General features: G+C 48.0%; 1 protein-coding gene across 1 annotated transcript in view; it reads left to right on the top strand.

Annotated features, from left to right (window-relative positions):
• LOC141160886 (protein mono-ADP-ribosyltransferase PARP15-like) overlaps nt 1–22,416 on the top strand; it is a 148,726-nt gene that overhangs the window by 41,342 nt on the left and 84,968 nt on the right. The window contains exons 2-5 of the mRNA XM_073645689.1: nt 486–624; nt 2,849–3,004; nt 3,995–4,057; nt 20,165–20,338. Of these exons, the coding sequence (XP_073501790.1) occupies nt 2,890–3,004; nt 3,995–4,057; nt 20,165–20,338 (352 nt within the window). The 5' untranslated portion in view covers nt 486–624; nt 2,849–2,889. The remainder of the gene's footprint in view (nt 1–485; nt 625–2,848; nt 3,005–3,994; nt 4,058–20,164; nt 20,339–22,416) is intronic.

Raw genomic sequence — 22,416 nt, 5'->3', positions numbered from 1 at the left:
TGGCGTAGTGGTCCTGCATCTACCGCTGTTACATCGCCGCTCAGTTTGACTCCCTGGGCACGGACCGGGTCACCGCCACGAGACTACAACCCTCAAGAGATCCGGCTCCGGGTAAGCTCCCGCGTGCGCAACGCAGCGCGACACAGGCCCAGGGGCGCGTCAATAGCGCATCAAAAAACGCTGAAAAAAAACAAGATGTGTGAACACAGCCTTACGCTGAATAATAGAGGGGAATCCTGACAGTGTGCACATTGCACAGTGACTGCAGAAATTTTTCTCGATCTCGGAAAACCCCTTAAAAAAAAACACCATTCATAACTAGATAATCAACCTGATTTCACTTCCATTTTCTACTACTAAAAGTAGACTTAAAGCAGTAACTTTACAGTGCCGGGTTTGCAGCTCATCTTCATTCACTTGTTTATGTTTTTTTTACTTGTTGAATTTGCATAAATAATGATTTTTTCTATTTTATCCTAATGAAGAAAGTGGAATGAAAGTGAAAATAGAAACCATCATAAAGAGTCTCTTTCACTTCGTGTAACTTTTATGAGACTATATCCAGAATTACGTTTCATATGTAGAGGAGAATTTCCAGCTCTGAAGCATTGCTCAATTCTCAAGGTAAGTTTACATTTCATAAAGACGTACTCTGGCAGAGGTCTTTGTGCCCCCTCAAGAACCAGGGATCTGGTGCAACGTCTACTTTCACTTGACTCTGAAAGCAAAGTTATAGTAACAATCTTAAGTATAACAGATGTGGTAGATGTGTCAGTGATGTGCCAACCCCAAAAACAAAGTTGCCTTTGTGCCTGTTTTTGTCAAGTTTTGTGCCTTTTTATTAGTTTGCACCTTTTTATTAGTTTGCACCAAATTCATTATTCTATCCGCGCCTGTTTTTAAGTTTTTTTATATGTGCTCGCCTGGCCAAATCGACAGGGTATATGTTCATTTTGTTTCTGTCTTAGGTTTTCTCTGTTTAATGGCCAGTGTGAACAGGCTCCTAATTTGCCTGCACACCAACTTTTTTTTTCGGTTAAGTTTCAGGTTTCTGCACTCAGTGCAGGTAAGAGTGTGCCCTCCCTTTCTCTCAGGTGGATATTATGTTTACATAGCTTCCCATTTGCTGGTTATCCATATTCGAGACCTGGTCCTGCTCGGCTCTTATTCACATTGATGTCACTTTGATACATGGTAAGGTTTTAATACTAGAGGTTAGGACCGTCCCGAATGGTTACACCTTGGCGCTGGTGGGATGGCTTTTACGCTTTTTTTTGTTCAAAAACTGCGTTTAGTAAGTACTCTATGTTATTTATATGCACTATTGCTTTTACTTATTTACTTACAACAAGGTACATGTTCATTTTGCTTCTGTCTTAATTATAATTAACAGTAGTAACGTAGCATGACTTCTCAAAATTCTACGTTGACCCTAAAGTGGCGTTTTAATCTCCCCTTTGGATTTTTACGTACTATAATAAAATGTGATGTTTTAATCTACATGTTTTTGCGGTTGCTGGTATTTTCCTCCTTCTTCATGCTTCATATACTCAGGAATCGGCCTGAAGCTGCCATGCACCGCACCCTACTTTGAGATATTTTCCTACCCAGTGAGCTGATGTTTCGGTTTTTCTTTTGTTTGTTTCATTCTAATACTGTCCTAATAATATGGGCAAATATTACTGCAATATCCTAAAGAGGTTTTCTAGCCATCTCAGTTCGTTGCAAAAAAACCTCAAAACAAACCATGCTTTACTTACCCTCCCCAAGTGCAGTGTTGTGTCTCCAATAAGAGACTCTGATCGCCTGCAGTGTAACTTCATGTTAACAGCGCTGGAGCCAATCGCAAAGCTCAGCAGGGTATTCAGACCCCTTTAAATTTTTCACTCTTTGTTTACTTTAATGAGAAAAAAAATATGAACTTTTTAGAATTTACCGAATGGCTGCAATGAAACAAAGAGTAAAAAATTTAAAGGGGTCTGAATACTTTCCGTACCCTACTCACAAGCCTCTGAGCACAGTGATTGGCTGCAGCGCTGTTGACTTAACATCACCATTGCACCCAGACAACAGAGACAGTGTCAGCACTGGTCCCAGGGAGAATAAGTAAGGTGCTGCTTGTTTGTTTGTTTGTTTGTTTTACAACAAAGTGAGCCTGGAGGCAAAAGTTTTTTTTTAAAGGGGATAACCCTTTTAACTAATTCTGGAATACTATGGTTAGTTGGTACCACCAATGACTGAGTGATACCACCACCCTATTAATTAAGAAAAAATTGTGCAAATGAAGGAAATGCTTTAAAATAATAAAACAAGAATTTCTTCCTGTAGAAGTTACTAGCGCTCCAGCTCGGCCTCTCCGCTGCGTCACATTAGTGATGTCCTGTCTACAACACATGACCACTTCAATCACAGCTCTCAATATTTATACTGAGTTATCAGATAGATGCAACTCTACTGCAGAGGCATGTATGAAGATTCCAGAAGTTTTACTGTCAGACTGAACTCCTGTATTATGCAATTACAGTAGTAACAGCAGCTGTAGTAGTTGCAGTAGAAATAAGATGATTCTGAACCAGAGATTTGCAGATATCAACCTCTTAACATGGCTGACATACACTAACTGGGGAAGAAGGGAGGAGTTACTGACATCAGAGACGGGGCTACAGGGCGAGAGGGAGGACAAACTTCTAAAAGGCAAACTTGATTGCATAGCAGTGTAACAGCGACAATACAATGATAATACAATACTGTATGGTTCCCAAGTCATGGGACATGACATTTTTATTTATATTTTACTAACTTTTTTTTCTGTTCATGCTAATGTTATTTGTTATTGATGCTCTTTCAGATATTGTTTTAACGTGTTAACTAGTAATTGAAACCGCCGTCATGAGCAACATAGTGGTGTGTGAAACATCGGTGAAGTTGAAAAAGGGAGATATCACCGCTGAAAGTACAGACGCCATAGTAAATTTAACAAATGCAAAATGTAACCGCAGTTCTGGTAAGACGCTTTAACAAACAATAAAAATTCTTAGATCTGCTGTATTTATTCATGTATAACATTAATAGGGAAAATAATAAGGGACTTATCAATGATTCTTTTACTCATTGAATTATGGAAGCCATTTTTGCAAGAAAAAACAACAACAGGAAGTGTGGTTATATTGGATATGACCTTAAAAGCGGATTTTTTGTCATATGTCACAAAACAAACTGCATACATTATCCTCTTAGACCTGAATAGGCTGGTGTACTTATTTTAAAAATCCATGTCAGAATGAGATGTATGAGTCCAGTTATAAGGTGAGAGCGCTAAATTAGCCTGACTGGCAGCTGCAGCTTGTAGTGAGCACTGTGAAATCTCAGCAGCAGCGGGGAGGAGGGACACTGAAGCACTGTCAAACAGGCTAAGTGGTCAGAGATTGAGGTTAAAGGGAATCTGTCAGCAGGTTTATGCTACCTCATTTGAGAGCAGCATAGGAAAAGAGAACCTGATAATGTATCACTTAGATTACTAGGAGCAGCAGTTCTGACACAATTAGAGCTTTTAGATTTAGAATGAAGCAGAGCTGAAAAAGCTAACCCCGCCCACACCAGGCTCTACATAGACAATGAGCTTCCTATCACAGGGGGAGGGGGCATTGCTGGACTATCACAGGGGGAGGGGGGATTGCTGGACTAGTGAAATCTGGAAATGTGTTTCAGTTTCTCTTGCTGTCTTCAGATGACATAGCAAAAGCCTGCTGACAGATTGCCTTTAAACCTTCACAAAGGACTATGTCATTCTAACAGGGAGTTTCTTGGAAAGGTACACCAGTCTAAGCAAGTCCAAGAGATCTATTTCATAATGAATGCACTTTGTAATCTGGTGATCCACTTTGCTAGCTGTTAAATAGGTGACACTGACAATAAATTTACATTTGTTCAGTATGCTTTGAGAAACATGATGGCAGTATACCAGTCATTTTATTTTTTTTTTATATTCTTTTAGGTGTAGCTAAAGCCATCCTTAATGCAGCAGGTCCTAACATAAAAGAAGAATGTGAACGTCTAGGTATGTCAGCTTACCTTCTATATTACTACTAGTGATGAGCGAGTATGTTTTGTTAACCCTTTCGCCGAGTATGCTCGGGCGAGCACCAAGTAGTTACAGCTGCTCGGTGATATGTTTGAATCACTCCCGTGTGCATGATTTGCAACTGTTTGACAGCTTTAATACATTCCTCACATATATTAAAGCTGCTCGCAGGGATTTCTTGCCACTCACTATAATGTCGTAGCCATGTTGGTTGTGACATTACAGCGATTGGCTGGCCGCATAGTGTCATCAGGTGTATATAAGACCTGGTAACCCTATGCTCGTCACAGTGTAACCTGGAAACAGGCAGAGGAGGGATAGCTGCTGCTGAGTGAGGGACAGAATTGGTGGTTGTTTTAGTCAGGTATCCCACAGCTATATATACATCTAAACTAACTGTTCTACTAAGGACTAATCCAGCGGCATATATTACTGGTGATAACAGGAGTTAGGCAGGCAGAGTTTGTGGACAGTGTATACAGCACAATAGGGTCCATTGCACGTTCTGTCTGCTGCTGTTGCAGATATCCATAGCCCTACATATCAGGGCTTTTTTTTTGCTCTTAATCCTGATTATTTGCTTAAAAAGCAATAAAGTACTCCATTTTACTGCTCCATTTACCTGTTAGCAGAATACAGGCAGATTTTTTTGATTTTATTCGCATTGCCGTATTGTGGAAGCAGAGACAATTTTCCATCATCACATGTGATCCCATATTACTGCCGTAATAACACAGACATGTTGTGGAGCGTGCCAAATATTACACTCCATTTAAAGTCAACTTCCCTAGTGAAAGCCAGTGAGGAGAAACGTGCGTCGGGATTTGCTCTGCATGAGAGGTCTGTTTACTGCCTATCATATACTATACTATCATATACTGTCACATTGTACTGATCTCACTAATGGCACTTTATACCCATGTGACACCCCAGGGGTCTGGTTGCCACAGTGATAGAGATATTACGTCTGAGAGCAGGTGGGAGGTCTCTTGGTCAGGAATCCTATGCATGCCACACCTCCTGCCCAGTCCTGGGAGGGGAAGAACTTCCCCTATATAAACCTAGGGCTGAGGCAGGGTTAGTGAGTAGAGACAGAGAAAAGAAGCAAATATAGGAACAGAACATCAGGAGCTCTGTGGGAGCAGTGTTACAAGGAGTCAGGGGCTGGCAGCTGCAGAGCTCGCCCTGACTGAGAAGATTTCTTACCGGACCCGGAGTCCGAGGCTGTGGGGACTAATCCCTACCCAGCAGCAGAAACCGACCGGCAGGGGATTGCAGGTCCTCTGGCCCAGAAACCCGAAGGCACGGTCACACGCGTGGGACCAGCACCGCCATCGTGGAGCGGAAGCCATTAGAAGGCCCCGAGTCACCGGCCATACGGGTGAGCACCACACGGTACACTCAGGGACGTGGGCTACTTTTACCCGCCTCTAGCAAGGTAGCCAGAAGAGTACAGTTAGTTGGGAAGGCCTACAACTCCGCCTGGCCAGGGGAGATCCCATCTGCTCAAGGACTGACCAGGCCCCGATTGCTAGCAAGTACTCCGGGAGGGTCTGTCTTTGTCACCAGTAAAGACCCTGAACTACACCGCATCGTCTCTGAGTGGTTCCTGCTACCCCCATCATCCACGTCGGCTGCCCTGAGGCCATACCCCTCCCGTTGGGGGTTATACCATCCACGCTGCACCATCCTTCCACCGGCCTCAGCGGTCTGCCCTGCAGCGGCAGCTCCATAGCTGCATTCAACGGGTGGCGTAGTCATCCACCATCTACTGCTAATAGACTGCCACTTAGTCTGACTCCCTGGGCACGGACCGGGTCATCGCCACGAGACTACTACCCCCATCTGATCCGGCTCCGGGTAGGCTCCCGCGTGCGCAACGCAGCGCGACTCAGGCCCAGGGGCGCGTCAACTTTTGGCGTAGTCGGCAGGATTTTGTGCCCGCAACCACCGGGTACTGCGTGCCTGAAAAAGAGACTTTTAAAACTTACCATCCGTGAAGTTTTCCCGCCATCCGGCGCCATCTTCAGCCTTCTTCCCGCCATCCGTGAAGATTCCCGCCGTCCGGCGCCATCTTCAGCCTTCTTCCCGCCATCCGTGAGGTTTTCCCGCCATCCGGCGCCATCTTCAGCCTTCTTCCCGCCATCCGTGGAGTTTTCCCGCCGTTGGCCGCCATCTTGAAGACGCCGCGCGGGAAGAAGAGGGGCGTGGACTCCGAAAGCGCGCGAGAACTGAAGCCCCGCCTCACGTCCGGACGTTGCGTAAGGTCCTGGAAGGAGCCCAGCAGACGCCGACGTCACAGGAGCGCGACGGAAGGTCCTCAACCCTGACGATACACTGCGGAGCCGCGGCCTACGGAAGAGGATCATCGCAAGGTAGGCCACGGTCCACTAGGGGGGAGAAGGATGTCGGATACGGAGGAGAGCTTCACCGCTCCAACCCCCGCCAGCGCCACCGCTGTTGCGGTCATGCCTTTCACCATGCCCTATATCCCGGGGGCAGCCTGGCTACCCCAGTACTCAGGGGAGTCACATACCCTGCAGGACTTTAGAGAAAAACTGGATAGCCTCTTCCAGGTGTACCCCCTCACAGAAGAGCAAAAAGTAAGCATCCTGGTGGCCCAATTAACCGGGGCAGCCCAAAGGGAGGTAAAGTCCTGGCCACCTGGGGGGAGGACTGTCGCAGGGATACTAACCCGGCTGAGGGACACCTTTGATACCCGCACCTCAGCCGAGATCAAGCTCAGATTCTACGGGTGCAAACAGCGGGCACATGAGAGTATAAGGGACTATGCATTAAACCTACAATAAGCCCTGAGAGCCATTAAGCAGACCGACCCTGACGGCGTGGGAGACGAGGACAGGCTGTTAACTGAACAATTTATAGAGGGTTTATATTGCAATGCCCACCGAACCCAGTTGCGGGCAATGGCCTTACAGGACCCTCATCTGGGATTTGCACAGTTCAAGGACAGAGCCATCCGGGTGCTCCGAGAACCGGCACCAGGTGGCGTTGTGACCCACAGACGCCCCACTACCACTTACCACCAGGAGGCGGCGCCCTTGACGGCAGGGCCTGTGGGAGCTGATGCGCAGGCTTTGAACAATGACTCGGCTCCAGACCTGCACCATCAGGTCCAAGAGCTAGCTAAAAGCGTTGCTGCGCTAACCCGAACTGTGCAGTCTTTACAGGTTTCCACTCCAGGGAAGCTCCAGCTGGCATCCGGACCGGAGGACATCCCATGGCGTCGACCAAGGAGGACCCCACCGGCCAGAGGAAGACCCAGCGACCGATACAACGAGGACGGACGACCCATCTGCCGCCGCTGTAATCAACCCGGACATATGGCAAGGTACTGTCCTTTAAACTGGCACAACCTAGGGTAGAGGGCCAACCCATAGGAAAAAGATCATCAGGCCCATCGAACTGGCGCGACAAATATGTGGGAGGACGTCCTGTCTTGCCTGTGGTACTGGATGGCATTCCTATGAGTGCCCTACTGGACACCGGGTCACAGGTCACCACCATCCCGTACGTGCTCTTCAAGCAGTACTGGAATGACTCGGATATTACCCGCTACCCTGACGACGACTTGAGTATCATCGCCAGCAATGGTCAGCCCGTGCCACAGATCGGATTTAAAGAGGTGACCATTAAAATTGGTAGAGTCGAACTGGCAGCACAGGGACTGATCATTGTAGACATTGACAAACACGAGAGTCACCCAAAGATAACTCTAGGAACTAATGTAATTGAAAATTGTCTTGCAGAGGTGATTTTCCTTTTACAGCAGGTTGCCAAGAACGCCAGCTCCGGCGAGCAGCGAGTGCTCCAAAAAGAGATCCGGGCACTGATGCGACGGCAACAGGTGGAACTCTCCGGCGGTGAGATTGGTAGCGTGAGAATGTGTGACCCTTTCCCTATTGCCATGCCCCCAAAAAGTGAAATGATGATTTGGTGCCGGGCAGCTATTGGTCTGAGAGGTAGAGATTACCAGGCAATGGTAGAACCAGTTTACTCAGACAGTAGGCCCACCATCTTGACAGCACGGGGGGTGGTTAATGTACGCCATGGGAGGGTGCCCGTTCGCATAATCAATATCGGGAAGAGGGAAGTGTCCCCTGTATGCCACGCTAGCCAAATTATATACCATCAACCAAAATGCTATACAATCTGTGGAACCCTTGCCTCCATCTCACCCGGAGGAAGGTAACGGCTCTAAGAAAACAATGGAGGACTGGTGTCAGCAACTACATTTGGGTACTGACTCCACTCCCTCACACCAGAAACAGGGAGTCTATCGGGTGGTTCAAGAGTACGAGAGAGTGTTTAGTAAACACCTGTTAGACTTCGGGCGAGTCAAGGGGGTAGCACACCACATCCCCACGGGAGACCATCCTCCCATAAAAGAGAGGTATCGACCCGTACCCCCTGCACATTACCAACACGCCAAGGGGATGCTTAGAGACATGAAGGAGGCTGGGGTGATCAGGGATAGCTGTAGCCCCTGGGCAGCTCCACTAGTCTTAGTCAAAAAGAAAGACAACACCATGAGGATGTGTGTAGATTACCGGAAAATCAACCGTATCACACACAAGGATGCGTACCCCTTACCAAGGATAGAGGAGTCTTTGGCTGCTTTAAGATCTGCTAACTTCTTCTCTACCTTGGATCTCACTAGTGGGTACTGGCAGGTTCCTGTAGCAGAGGCGGACCGGGAGAAGACCGCATTCACCACCCCGATGGGACTTAGCGAGTTTACCTGTATGCCGTTCGGACTCTGCAACGCACCAGGAACCTTCCAACGATTAATGGAGTGCTGTCTGGGCCACAGAAACTTCGAGACGGTCCTGTTGTACCTGGACGATGTCATCGTATATTCTAAGACTTATGAGGACCACCTGAAACACCTGGCGGAAGTGTTCGAAGCTCTGGCAAGCTACGGCCTAAAGGTGAAACCCTCCAAGTGTCACCTCCTGAAACCAAAGGTGCAGTACCTGGGACACGTGGTGAGCGCTGACGGAGTGGCTCCCGACCCTGATAAGATCACCGCAATTAAGGAATGGCCAAGTCCCTCCAGTGTAAAGGAAGTGCGGCAGTTCCTCGGGTTGGTAGGCTACTACCGCAGGTTCATCCCCGGTTTCACCAAAAAGGCAGCTCCTATGCAAGACCTCCTGATAGGCCAGTCCCGGAAGGCCAAGAACCAGAAGCCGCCCTTCAAATGGGAGAAGTTGGAAGAAGAGTCCTTCCGCCAGCTGAAGATGGCCCTCACGGGGGATGAAATCCTGGCGTACCCGGATTACAGCCAGCCCTTTATCCTCTACACCGACGCAAGTAACATCGGGCTAGGAGCCGTGCTGTCCCAGATCCAGCAGGGGAAAGAGCGAGTAATCGCTTACGCCAGCCGAAAACTGCGACCCACCGAAAGAAACCCTGAGAATTACAGCTCATTTAAGCTAGAGTTCCTGGCAGTGGTGTGGGCAGTCACCGAACGCTTTAAGCACTACCTCGCTTCTTCCCGGTTCGTCGTGTACACGGATAACAACCCGTTGACACACCTGGACACGGCAAGACTCGGTGCCCTAGAGCAGAGATGGATGGCCCGCCTGTCCAACTACGAGTTCACCATCAAATACCGGGCAGGACGCTCCAATACCAACGCGGACGCCCTGTCCAGGATGCCAAACCTACCGGACGTAGGAGAAGATCCAGAGGGACTGGAAGAAGTCGAACTCCCCGCGTTTCACCGTCATGGGACTATCCAGTATTCCCATCGGGTAAGGAGTAAGCAAGGCGCTACGCTTAACCCCTTACCTCACTACAACTGGGCGGAAACGCAGGACAGTGACCCTGCCGTCCGGCTGGTGAAGGAGATGCTGACTCGGCCAGAGGCTCGCCTTGACCCAGACGCTCCGGAGGAAGCCAAGCAACTGTGGGCAGAAAAGAGTAGACTGTTCCTTTACAAGGGGAAGTTGTGCCGCAGAATAGTTAACTCCCGGACGCATGAACTAATCTGGCAAGTAGTGGTGCCACGAAGAGACGCAGCCATGGTGATGGAGGCATACCACGACGGGGCTGGACACTTCGGATGGAAGAAGCTGGAGTTCCTGCTGCGCGAGCGGTTCCACTGGGTAGGCATGAGGGGAACCATCGAGAGGTGGTGCAGTGACTGTGGCCCGTGCAACCTAAGAAGGAAGGACCGTGCCAGCCAGAAGACTCCCCTGCAGTCCATCGTCACCCAGCAGCCGTTGGAACTGGTAGCCTTGGATCATGTAAAACTGACCCCAAGCAGAAGTGGCTACGTCTACGCACTAACCATCGTGGATCACTACTCCCGGTTCTTGGTTGTCGTCCCCGTCAAGGACTTAACAGCTCGAACAGCAGCTAGAGCCTTCCAGCAGCATTTCTGCCGTCCACACGGGTACCCGGACCAAGTGTTGACAGACCAGGGACCTGCCTTTGAAGCGGAGGTCTTCCAAGAATTCTGCACTCTGTATGGCTGCCGGAAGATAAGGACGACACCCTATCATCCGCAAACTAATGGACTTTGTGAGAAAATGAACCAGGTGGTAATGGATCTTCTGAAAACGTTGCCCCTGGAAGAACGCGGTCTGTGGCCTGAGAAGCTGCCCGATCTGGTGGACCTATACAACCACATCCCGGTAGGTTCCACCAACTGTACCCCGGCTTACCTAATGAGGGCGAGACCTGGTAAGTTACCTGTTGACCTGGAAATGGGAGTCCTGACACCCGAGGACACTTCACCAGAAGCAGACTGGGACACAGAGAGGCAGCAGCAGTACCGGAGAGTACAGGAGAGCGTGGAGCGAAGTCTCTGTCAGGCTAGGGAAAGACAAGAGAAAACTTACAACCAGTATGCTCCCGCTGTTCCCCTGGTACCCGGAGAGCAGGTCTTGAAGAGAAAAAGACGGCTCCACAAGTTGGACGACCAGTGGGAGAAGGACCCGTACACCGTACTGCCCTCAAGCCACGACAACCTAAAGGTCTGTACCATCAGTAAAGACGGAGGGGAAATCACAACCATTGTATCCCGGGATCACCTGAAGAAGTGTCCCGAACAGCTACGGAACCCTGAAGAGGAACAAGAAGACCCTCGACCCGTAGAGGAAAGGGAAGACATGGTTAGTGCTGTGCTCGGAGACTTCCCTCGGTCTTGGTCTCAAGTCAATGGCGCAGTTGTGGTACCCGTACTCACCTTCCTCCAACCAGCATCCCAAGCACCTACGGAGCGACAGGTAGAGCTGGAAGAGCAGCCGGTCCAGGAGGCAGAAGACTCCACACAAGCAGAACAGGAGGATCAACCCTCTGCTTATAGTGAGCCTGCCGTACCCCTAGTGAGCCAAAGAGCCGGTAGACAGCTGCCCAGTTTACCCTTGACAGCTCCTACACCCTGTAGTTCAGGGCTAGACAGTCAGCTCCGTAGGTCCACTAGGGCCACTAGAGGCCAGTTACCCGCACGTTGGAGGATTTGAAATGTATAAATTGTTTTATTTGTGGTTACCTGTTTATTGTTGTTTGTGTATAATTATGTGTTTCTAGTTGTTTATAGGAGTCTTTGGTGGATTTACCGGGAATCCTTTGTACATAGTTGGAGCGTAACCCAGGACGGACTAAAGACTGTTAAGGACTCGGGGCAGGACAGACCCCTACCTGGTTACGTCTCCCTGTTTTGGTGAAATGGACACCTTGCTTTCTTCAAAGACTGCACCCGGTTACGGACATGCCGTGACCACCTTTATGTGTTTCTTTATTGTATTGTTATTGTTATACCTTGTTATGTTTTTCCAAAAATATGTTTAGTCCCGGAGTACTAAATTTCACTAGGGGGGAATGTGACACCCCAGGGGTCTGGTTGCCACAGTGATAGAGATATTACGTCTGAGAGCAGGTGGGAGGTCTGTTGGTCAGGAATCCTATGCATGCCACACCTCCTGCCCAGTCCTGGGAGGGGAAGAACTTCCCCTATATAAACCTAGGGCTGAGGCAGGGTTAGTGAGTAGAGACAGAGAAAAGAAGCAAATATAGGAACAGAACATCAGGAGCTCTGTGGGAGCAGTGTTACAAGGAGTCAGGGGCTGGCAGCTGCAGAGCTCGCCCTGACTGAGAAGATTTCTTACCGGACCCGGAGTCCGAGGCTGTGGGGACTAATCTCTACCCAGCAGCAGAAACCGACCGGCAGGGGATTGCAGGTCCTCTGGCCCAGAAACCCGAAGGCACGGTCACACGCGTGGGACCAGCACCGCCATCGTGGAGCGGAAGCCATTAGAAGGCCCCGAGTCACCGGCCATACGAGTGAGCACCACACGGTACACTCAGGGACGTGGGCTACTTTTACCCGCCTCTAGCAAGGTAGCCAGAAGAGTACAGTTAGTTGGGAAGGCCTACAACTCCGCCTGGCCAGGGGAGATCCCATCTGCTCAAGGACTGACCAGGCCCCGATTGCTAGCAAGTACTCCGGGAGGGTCTATCTTTGTCACCAGTAAAGACCCTGAACTACACCGCATCGTCTCTGAGTGGTTCCTGCTACCCCCGTCATCCACGTCGGCTGCCCTGAGGCCATACCCCTCCCGTTGGGGGTTATACCATCCACGCTGCACCATCCTTCCACCGGCCTCAGCGGTCTGCCCTGCAGCGGCAGCTCCATAGCTGCATTCAACGGGTGGCGTAGTCATCCACCATCTACTGCTAATAGACTGCCACTTAGTCTGACTCCCTGGGCACGGACCGGGTCATCGCCACGAGACTACTACCCCCATCTGATCCGGCTCCGGGTAGGCTCCCGCGTGCGCAACGCAGCGCGACTCAGGCCCAGGGGCGCGTCACCCATATTTTGTTTACAGATATAAGCACTAGCACTTTTCATGTGTATATATGACCATGTTGATATCAATCTGTTCACTTTATATTGATTAATTGCACTGTAGCATTTTTACGGGTATATTGGTCCGCCATTCGATTTAATTTAATTGGTGTAGAAATGGTTATTTTTAGGAAGAATTATACCTATCATCCAGTCTTTTTTAATTGTGTATTCCCCTCCAAACTTTTTTTGTGAGATATATTTGGTTTCTTGTTTAATAAATATGAAATTTATTTGATATTTGTGTAACGTTCCATTTTTTATAGGATTTAATATTTTTTGGAGCAGGCCAAATATTATACTCCATTTAAAATCGTAAAAAGGCGCATGGCAAGGGACAGGGCAGTGGACGTGATGGTGATGGTGCACGCAGAGGCTGAGGCCGTGGGCAAGATGAAACTGTGCCTGTTGAGGGAGCACAACAAACACCCACATCATGTCGAAATACATTCCTTTCCCAATTACTAGGGGGTCGCGTAACACCACTCTTGAAGCCAGAGCAGTGTGAAAAGGTTGTTGGTTGGATAGCAGATAATGCTTCAAGTCAGTTTGTCACCACCACCACCCTGTCTTCTACACGGTCAAGTCTCAGTAGCCGTGAGTCTGGCCCACATATTTCTCACCCTTATCCTCCTTCCTCCCACCATGCCGAGTGCCCGGAGACAACTGATCCCACACTTGGACACTCCGAAGAGCTGTTCACTTTCCCATTTATAGATTAGGGCCTCTCGCCCGGCCCGCTTCAAGCGGGTCAAGAGGAGATCGCATCTAGCGATGTCCAAATATTTGAGGAGCCACGGTCACATGAAGGCGACGGTGGGAAAGTGCAGTTACTGTCCCAAGAGGTGGATGTTGATGATGATGATGATTAGACACAATTGCCACCAAGTCAGGAGGAGGACCAGGGTGCATATGTGGAAGATGAGGTGATGGACGATGAAGTCACTGACCCAACCTGCCAAGGTGACATGCATAGCAAGGACAGCAGCACACAGGGGGAGGGAGGTGTAGCACCACAACAGGCAGGAACAAGCAGTGGGGTGGCCACAGACACAAGGCAGGCAAATGTTCCCCAGAACAGCAACATCAGGAAAGTTGCCAGTCCAACTGTTAGGTCTTCCAGAGTCTGGTTCTTTTTAAAAGAATGTCCAGATAACCCCAAAAAGGCCATTTGCACCCTCTGCCATGCCAGCATCAGCAGGGGCAGCAAAACTACCAGCCTGACCACCACCAGCATGCTCAGGCACATGAGAACAAAGCACCCGACTAGTTGGGCCGAATGCCAGGGTCCAGAAACAGTGTCTGTAGGTGACATCATTGCCGTTCCGCTGTTGTGCGTGCATGCCAATTCTCTGTCCATGGCACAGGCGAAGATGCCTCCTGCCCTGCACCTGTCATTGCACACTTGCAACCATCACCGTCAGCGTCCACGTTCTTGTCCCAGTGCAGCGTTCAGTTGTCTCTACCCCAGTCCTTTGAACACAAGCGCAAATACACAGCCAACCACCTACAAGCCACAGCACTAGACTCACACATTTCTTGAATGTTTGCACTTGAAATGTTGCCATTTAGGCTCGTGGAGACGGAATCTTTCCACAATCTGATGGCGACAGCTGTCCCTCGGTACTCGGTCCCCAGCCGCCACTATTTCTCCTGGTGTGCCGTCCCCGCATTACGCAAGCACGTGTTCCTGAACATTAGCCGTGCCCTCAACAACGCAGTTACTGGGAAGGTCCACCTAACCATAGACACGTGGACAAGCGCTTGTGGCCAGGGAGATGGTACATCTCGCTGACGGCACACTAGGTTAATATAGTGGAAGGCAGGACCCTGGGACGGAACACGTCCTCCCGATGCCGAGGATTGCAGGCCCTGGGTCAATCAGGGTTGCCCCCACATTCTACAGCTCCTGCACCTCCTCCTCCTCAGCCTCCATCTCCGAAATGACTACATCACCTGGAATCTGGAAGCACTGCTGCACTGCCTCGGCCAAGCGGAACAGGCACTGCTGAACCTAATATGCTTAGGAGACAAACCGCACACCTCTGAAGAGTTGTTGACAGCTGTAACAGAGCAGGCAGATCTGTGGCTGTCACTGCTGAACCTACAGCCAGGTATGGTCGTGTGTGACAATGGCCGGAACCTGGTGGTGACTCTGAAGCTAGGCAACCTCACACATCTACCATGCCTGGCCCATGTGTTCAACCTACTTGTTCAGCAGTTTCTCAAAAACTCCCCGGATCTGCCTGAGCTGCTTGTCAAAGTACACCGCGTGTGTGACCATTTTCGAACGTCACCTACAGCTTCCACCGCCCTCGCCGTGCTTCCGCAGCGTTTGCAGCTTCCCGCTCATTGACTGGTGTGCAATGTCGCCACGCATTCGAAATTAATGTTGCAGATGTTGGGAAGGATTTGTGAGCAGCAGCAGTTGTTGAGTCCCAGATTCAACACGCCTGTTTTGAGGTCAGCCTCCGTACGTAAGAACTGATGAGTGGGCATGGATGTCAGACATCTGTGCCGTCCTCCAAAACTTTGAGGACTCCACCAAGATGGTGAGCGGTGATGACGCCATAATTAGTATCACCATCCCGCTTCTCTGTCTTCTGAAACGCTCGCTGCTCACAATTAAAGAGGAGGCATTGCAGGCCTAGCACGATGAGATGGAGAAAGGAACCATACAGGGTGATGCCACTCAGCCCAGCCTCATCTCATCCCAACGTGGATTGGGTGATAATGAGGAAGAGGAGGAGGAGCAGGAACTGTTTTCCTGCTCTACAGATGGCACTACCCACACAACTGTCATACCGTCTGTTCAGTGTGGATGGCCTGAGGAAAGGGAGAACGAGGAGGAGGATGAGGAGGAGAGCATGGACAGTCGTCCTCTTGGTCAGGACAGGGAAGACTTGGCTGTTACCGGTCAGGCTCACAGGCTGACTTTATATTCCTCTAGCTTTCTCATGACCCTAGCGTTGTACGCATTTTGGCCCACAGTAATTACTGACACAAATACGACGCAGCAGAGGCAGGGGATCACTGTCAACACTGTCAAAGATGTGGGACAGTTTTCTCAGATCCTCCCAGCGCTCAGGCCCTGATGCACGGGGTAGTCTGACAAGGAGGGAAAAGTTTTGGAAGATGCTGCAGGAGTACCTTGCTGACCATACCAACGTCCTCCGTGATTTCTCTGTGACTTATAATTATTGGGTATCCAAGCTGGACACGTAGCAAGAACTGGCTCTCTATGCCTTGGAGGTCCTGGCCTGCCCTGCCGCTAGCGTTTTGTCAGAGCGGGTTTTTAGTGCCGTCGGGGGCATTATAACTAATAGACGCATCTGCCTGTCAACTGAAAATGCTGACAGGCTGACTCTTATAAAAATGAACAAGGGCTGGATTAGGCCAGACTTCTCAACACCACCGGATGATAGCAGCGGAACATAAAGTAAAATCCAGTGGGTTTTTGGGGGGGTCTATTCCCATGCACCTCTTCACACCCAGATATGAGTATACGCTTCCTGATTTTGTCTATTTTCTGTTGTCCTCCTCCTTCTCCTCACCCTCCACCACCATATCATCAGGGTGACCGTGATGCAACATGCACATCATTTTTTTAGGGGTGTTTATGATGCCTGTAGGAAATTTTTTTTAGAGGCCTACCTCTAACATTCTGTATGTTACACAGTATGTTCATGTATACCCCCCAGGGGTAAATGTTTTTCAGCCCATGCACTTAGTGAATGGGTATTACCAGTATAGGAGACCCACTCCTTAACAATGGTAACAATTTTTTAATCAGAATCTCCTCTACGTCTCTTCAAAGAGGTATTAGAGTGCGTCCAATTTTTGGGCAGCCCTTGCAGTCACTTCATGGGCATTACCACTATAAGAGACCCACTCCTTTATAATGGGAATTTTTTTTTTACTGAGGCCCTCCTGTATGTCTCTTCAAAGGGGTATTGGGGTGTGTCCAAATTTTTTTGCAGCCCTTGCAGTCACAGCATACACCATTTGGGTTTTTCCAAATTTTGGGCAGGCCTTGCAGTCACTACATACGCAATAACAGTATAGGAGACCCGCTCCTTAATAATGGGAACATTTTTTTTACTGAGGCGCTCCTCTATGTATCTTCAAAGGTGTATTGGGTTTTTTCCAAATTTTGAGCAGGCCTTGCAGTCACTACATACACAATAACAGTATAGGAGACCCACTCCTTAATAATGGGAATTTTTTTTTAAATGAGACCCTCCTGTATGTCTCTTCAAAGGGATACTGGGGTTTTTCCAAATTTTGGGCAGGCCTTGCACTCACTGCATACTCAATAACAGTATAGGGAACCTGCTCCTAACAATAGTAAGGGCCACCTGATGGCCCTATAAAAATAGGCTTTGTGACTTTCAGAGTCCCTCCTTCATAAATGAAACAGGATGTGTCTGAATGTGTCTCACACACCACATGGCCAGATAAGATAGTAAAATACCAAAATGACATTTACCAGTGAATGTATTTTGCACCGTTGAAAGCAATGCAAAAGTGCAAAAATGCATCAAAACCGCTACGCGTGTACATACATAGCCCAAGGTGTGGAGAAGCATTTTTTGGTTTTGGTCATTTATTTTGACTTATATACAAGTCATTACCCTGGAAAGAATGTCCCTTAACATTTTTCCAGGAAAATCCATTTTGGTTTCCTTTTTGTATGTTTTATTATGAATCTGTAAAAATGGCGTAATACTCTGACAACATTGTTAACAGCAGTGACCTGGGAGTCAGAGATGCTTCCAGGGGTCTTCCCCATGCTGTTCCCATGTCATTTAAACACTGTTCCCATCGATTTGGGCAATTTTTAGGCCCCCTGCAGACCTTCGAGGGGGGGCGCCGGAAAAATGCTCGAGTTTCTCATTGATTTACATTGGGCTCGTTGCTCGGGTCAAGCACTCGAGCATTACGATTTGCTTGACCTGAGCAACGAGCACCGGAGTATTTTAGTGCTTGCTCCTCACTAATTGCTACTTTTTAGTGTTGTGTGAAATAAAAATTATTTATGTGGTGGTCCATTGTGTTGCCACTTTCACTGCAATTCTGATAGCAATGTCAGCTCAATCTGACAGTGGTGCTGGCATAGTGCAGTATATATCAAGAGATGGTGTTAGGCTCACCTGGTGAGGTCAATGCTCCAAGCTCAAGGTCTGGTTGGGAACACTTGCCATGGGCACTGGTGCAGCAGGCAGGTGAGGCACAAGGGTAATGAGTAGCAAATGTACTGGAAGCTGCAGACAGATAGCAGAGGTACTGGAAGCCGCAGGCAGACAGGTGATGTCCTGGATTTCGCAGACAGCAGTGGTCCTGGAAGCCGCAGGCACACAGGAGACGTCCTGGAGACCGCAGGACAGGTAGCAGAGGTACTAGAAGCTGCAGACAGGTAGCAGAGATACTGGAAGTCGCAGGCAGACAGACTCAGAACACTTACAGTGCACCTGTCAGCAGGATTGTGCTTAGTAAACTACACTGTCAGGTGGGTGACATTACACTGAGTAAAATGATACCTTTGATAATGAAATCCGTCCAATGGTTCTTTTATAATCTTTACTTTCAGTTCCGCCATAATGATATGCATGTGCTCTGGTGCTCTCATTATGTATTTATGTATTCCTATCTCTGGCCTCTGACAGGTCATTTTGCTTTCAGTGACCTGCCTATTATTTTAAATATTGCCTGTGTAATTTCTCTGCCCATGTGAAATTTACATGTCCCAAAATGGCCGCCAACGCCCGAGCATGCGCAGTAGCATCTTTAGGTTGCCGAGAGATGCTACTGCGCACGCGTGGGCTCCATTTTGCTTTTGGAAAAACAATGTCGGTGCAGCAATATGGCACCACGCATGCGCAGTAGCATCTCGGCAATCGAGAAATGCTACTGTACATGGGCGGGTGACAGGTAGCCATTTTGGGACATGTAAATTTCACATGGGTAGAGAAATTACACAGGCAATATTTAAAACAGTAGGCAGGTCACTGAAAGCACAGTGTCCTGTCAGAGGCCAGAGATAGGAATACATGAATACAGAAGCAGAGCACCAGAGCACATACATATTATTATGGCATAACTGAAACTAAAGATTATAAAAGAACCAGTGAACGGATTGCATCATCAAAGGTATCATTTTACTCAGTGTAATGTCACCCACCTGACAGTGTATGTAGTTTACTAAGCACAATCCTGCTGTCACGCAAGGTGTGGGAAAGACTTAGTGCAACATAAAGGGAAGAGGGAAAGGGAGCCCAGACACTAGGGAAAGGGGGAAGTGGAGACCTCCTACGCTGATCTAATATCACCCTGTCTCCACTAACGTCCCTATATTGGTTCTTCACCAATCGCCGCACGTGAACCTCGGCCTGTCTTTCCCTGGTGTTTGGCCCCGGCTAGGGAAGGAAGGGGGATAAGCGCTAGTCGAATCCCACTGACAACTAAAGACAACAAGGGGGAACGAAAAAGGAAGATAGCTTAGCTCTTAGTCAACTTCAGAGAGATGAACACCCGTCCTCATAGCTCCAGAGAGGAAGTAATGCACTTGCTCCGAGCCTTCACAAGGGGTAATGTGAGTATCGCCGGCACCTCCCTCTAGCAGACAGCAGGTATTTATACATCAAGGTCAGGGTGTTAATTAGCAAGAGGAAGGTAGCCGCTGGGTCCTAGAAGCCTATAAGAAGGTGTTTGTGATGCCAAACGTAGAGATCTCCTGCAACCAACTGCAGGGCGACTGTCTGTCACTTCTGACACACTCGTGACACCGTGACACCTGCTGACAGGTGCGCTTTAAGTGTTCTTAAGGACTCAGAACACAAGTCTTAATACCAAGAAGACACAGGTGTGTGTCTTGGTGAGGCTTACATAGGCCCAGGCAGGCGATCACATGGGAGCACGCCGGTCCATCTGCAAAGCCCAAGCATGGATCACAACAGAATCCAGCGGACCAGGGTGAGGGGAGCAAAGGCCAGATCCGGGACAGGTGTGTAACAGATATATCAGGATTTTTAATTGCTAATTGAACATTTTGACAGTGGACGACCACACATACAAAATAATCTGCCGGCACTACCTGAATTTTGTTTGGGGACAATATATCACTATAAATAAAAAATCACATGTAGTTTATATTTTTTTATTTGGCTTTACAATTGTGAAATAATTGTGTTGTTTTTTTTCAGCTAAACTCCCCAATGATGGCTACATTGTGACCTCACCTGGAAATATGAAGTGCCACAAAATAATTCATCTAATTGAAGTACAATCACATAACATTGTGGCCTCAGTGATGAAAGCTCTTAAAGCCTGTGATGAAACCAACATGGCGAGTATAAGTCTCCCGGCAATGGGAACAGGTAAGTAATGTTTCTTCAAGCTGAAATGTTAACGCATTTATCTGTCAATGTATTTGTCTCTGTCGTTCATATCTATGTCGAAGGCTCCATCATATCTCATGGAAAAAAATGTAATGAATCAAAATAACATCAACGGAACCCAACACACCCCACTGTGTCAATGGGGTCCATTGGGCATCGGTAATGTGACAGATTTGGCACCGTGTCTTGGTTTGTGTTTATGGCTGAAATCATAATGTGAACTTAGAGGGTAACTAGACCCAACACAAAGCTAAGGGCATCAAGGAACAAAATGTCTTTTTCAGGTGGTTTGAACCTGAAAGCCGCCTGAAAAAGCACAAAAAACCTGTATGCATAGCAGTGTAACAACAACTTGCTGTACATATTGTGACAGAGTCACTGGTATTATACGCGAGGGGAGGTATGTGTCACTCAGGATGCTGTCCTGTGTGAACTAAGACCTACTGAATTTTTGCCAGCATGTTATGTGCTGGGAGTTTGCTCTTTTAAAGGGTGTGGTTTTATGGGAATGACATAGAGATAGGAGGGATGTCATTCCCCATAACTCCCCCTCAGTGTGTGACTGAACAGGGTTTAACTGTTCAGTCAGTTTGTTTTCCTGTGTGGAGTGTGTGGTCTGGAGATTGAAGTCTCCAGGCTATTTGTGGCTGATGCCAGAGAGCAACACCGGAGGACTGGTGTTGTTGAAATTTCACAGGACTATCTGCAGCCAGCAAAGGCCCTGCAGTCTAGATGACTCTGTTATAGTTCATCTTTTGTTTTTCCCGTTAACCCCGAGAGGGACTGTTTATTTTTATGGGACGCGGCTGGAGTTTATGCCACACAATAAACCCGCAGGAAGTTTACCCAAACCGTGTGTCCTGTGTCTACCTCCAGAGAGCCGAGCAAGTCGCTTTACCACAATATATGTTCTGTCTTGCTGAGCTTCTTTTAACCCCCTCCTGACATATGACATCCAGTTACGTCTTATGTTGGATCACTTACTTTGATGCAGGCTCACAAGCAGAGCCTGCATCTTTCCCGGCTGATGATGGCTGAATTATTCAGCCATCATCTGTCGCTAACAGCAGCGGGTGGAGCAGAGGTCTGCCTGTGGCTGTTAGAGGCTGATGATGGCTGCCAAGTAATGATTAAGGATCACAACTGATCCGAAACGCGTCTGTTAGGCTATGTTCACACATGCTGGGTTCTTCAGCGTTTTTTGCTGCAGATTTTTATGCAAATTTTCAGCTGTGTTTTGCAGTACCAGCAAAGTTTATGAGAAACCAGAATTCTCTGTTCACACATCATGTTGTTTTTTTTTCTGGAAAATGGAGCATGTCTCTTCTTTCAGCATTTTTTCAGCGTTTTTTCGCCCATAGGAAGTAATGGGTAGTGAAAAATGCTGAAAAAAACATGATGTGCAGACAGGTTGTGCAGCATTTTTAGTGAAAATAAGCAAATACAACAGTATGTGAAACATTTATTTTTGTGTTTTTACCATCTTGTCTTGGTCACTGAGATGGTAGTTTGCATAAGGAGTGTTTAATTAAATTAGTGATGTGTATATTGTAAGCATTAGCTGAGCTACCTATGAGATTGAACAATGCCTGTGCAACTGAATGGCAGACCCATAGTGTGAAAGTAAATAGTGTCATACACACTGGCAGTGCATTGAGTTTGTTAGTTAAACTATTCCTGAACAATTAACCTTCCCCACTGTTATGCCAAAACCAGAATGAGATTTTTTTTTTTCGCTGAACTTAATGTACATGCATAAAAGAAACTTAAGCATGAACAAGATACAGAATTCTGCAAAAAAAAAGGATATAAAAGCGCACCAAAAATGCAGCAAAACCTGCGTTTCTGACACAGCTGATTTCCTGCCAGAGATCAGTTTTGCTGCAGATTTGTGATGTAAAAAACACCAACATGTGTGAACATAGCCTTACTGTACCTGTGTCTGTTTCATCTTATGTGGATAATTCCATAAAGCCATTTTGGGCTTTTACTAGATTGCTGGTGCTAGATGCTTTCTTTCTTCATTGTATAACATTGGTACATGTGCTGTCCATTTT

This window comes from Phyllobates terribilis, unplaced genomic scaffold (assembly GCF_046119375.1).
Source record: "Phyllobates terribilis strain yellow unplaced genomic scaffold, ASM4611937v1 Scaffold_9__5_contigs__length_417890890, whole genome shotgun sequence".
Lineage (NCBI taxonomy): Eukaryota > Metazoa > Chordata > Amphibia > Anura > Dendrobatidae > Phyllobates > Phyllobates terribilis.
Note: the sequence above shows the minus strand (reverse complement) of the source record. Positions and strands in the feature narration are given on the sequence as shown.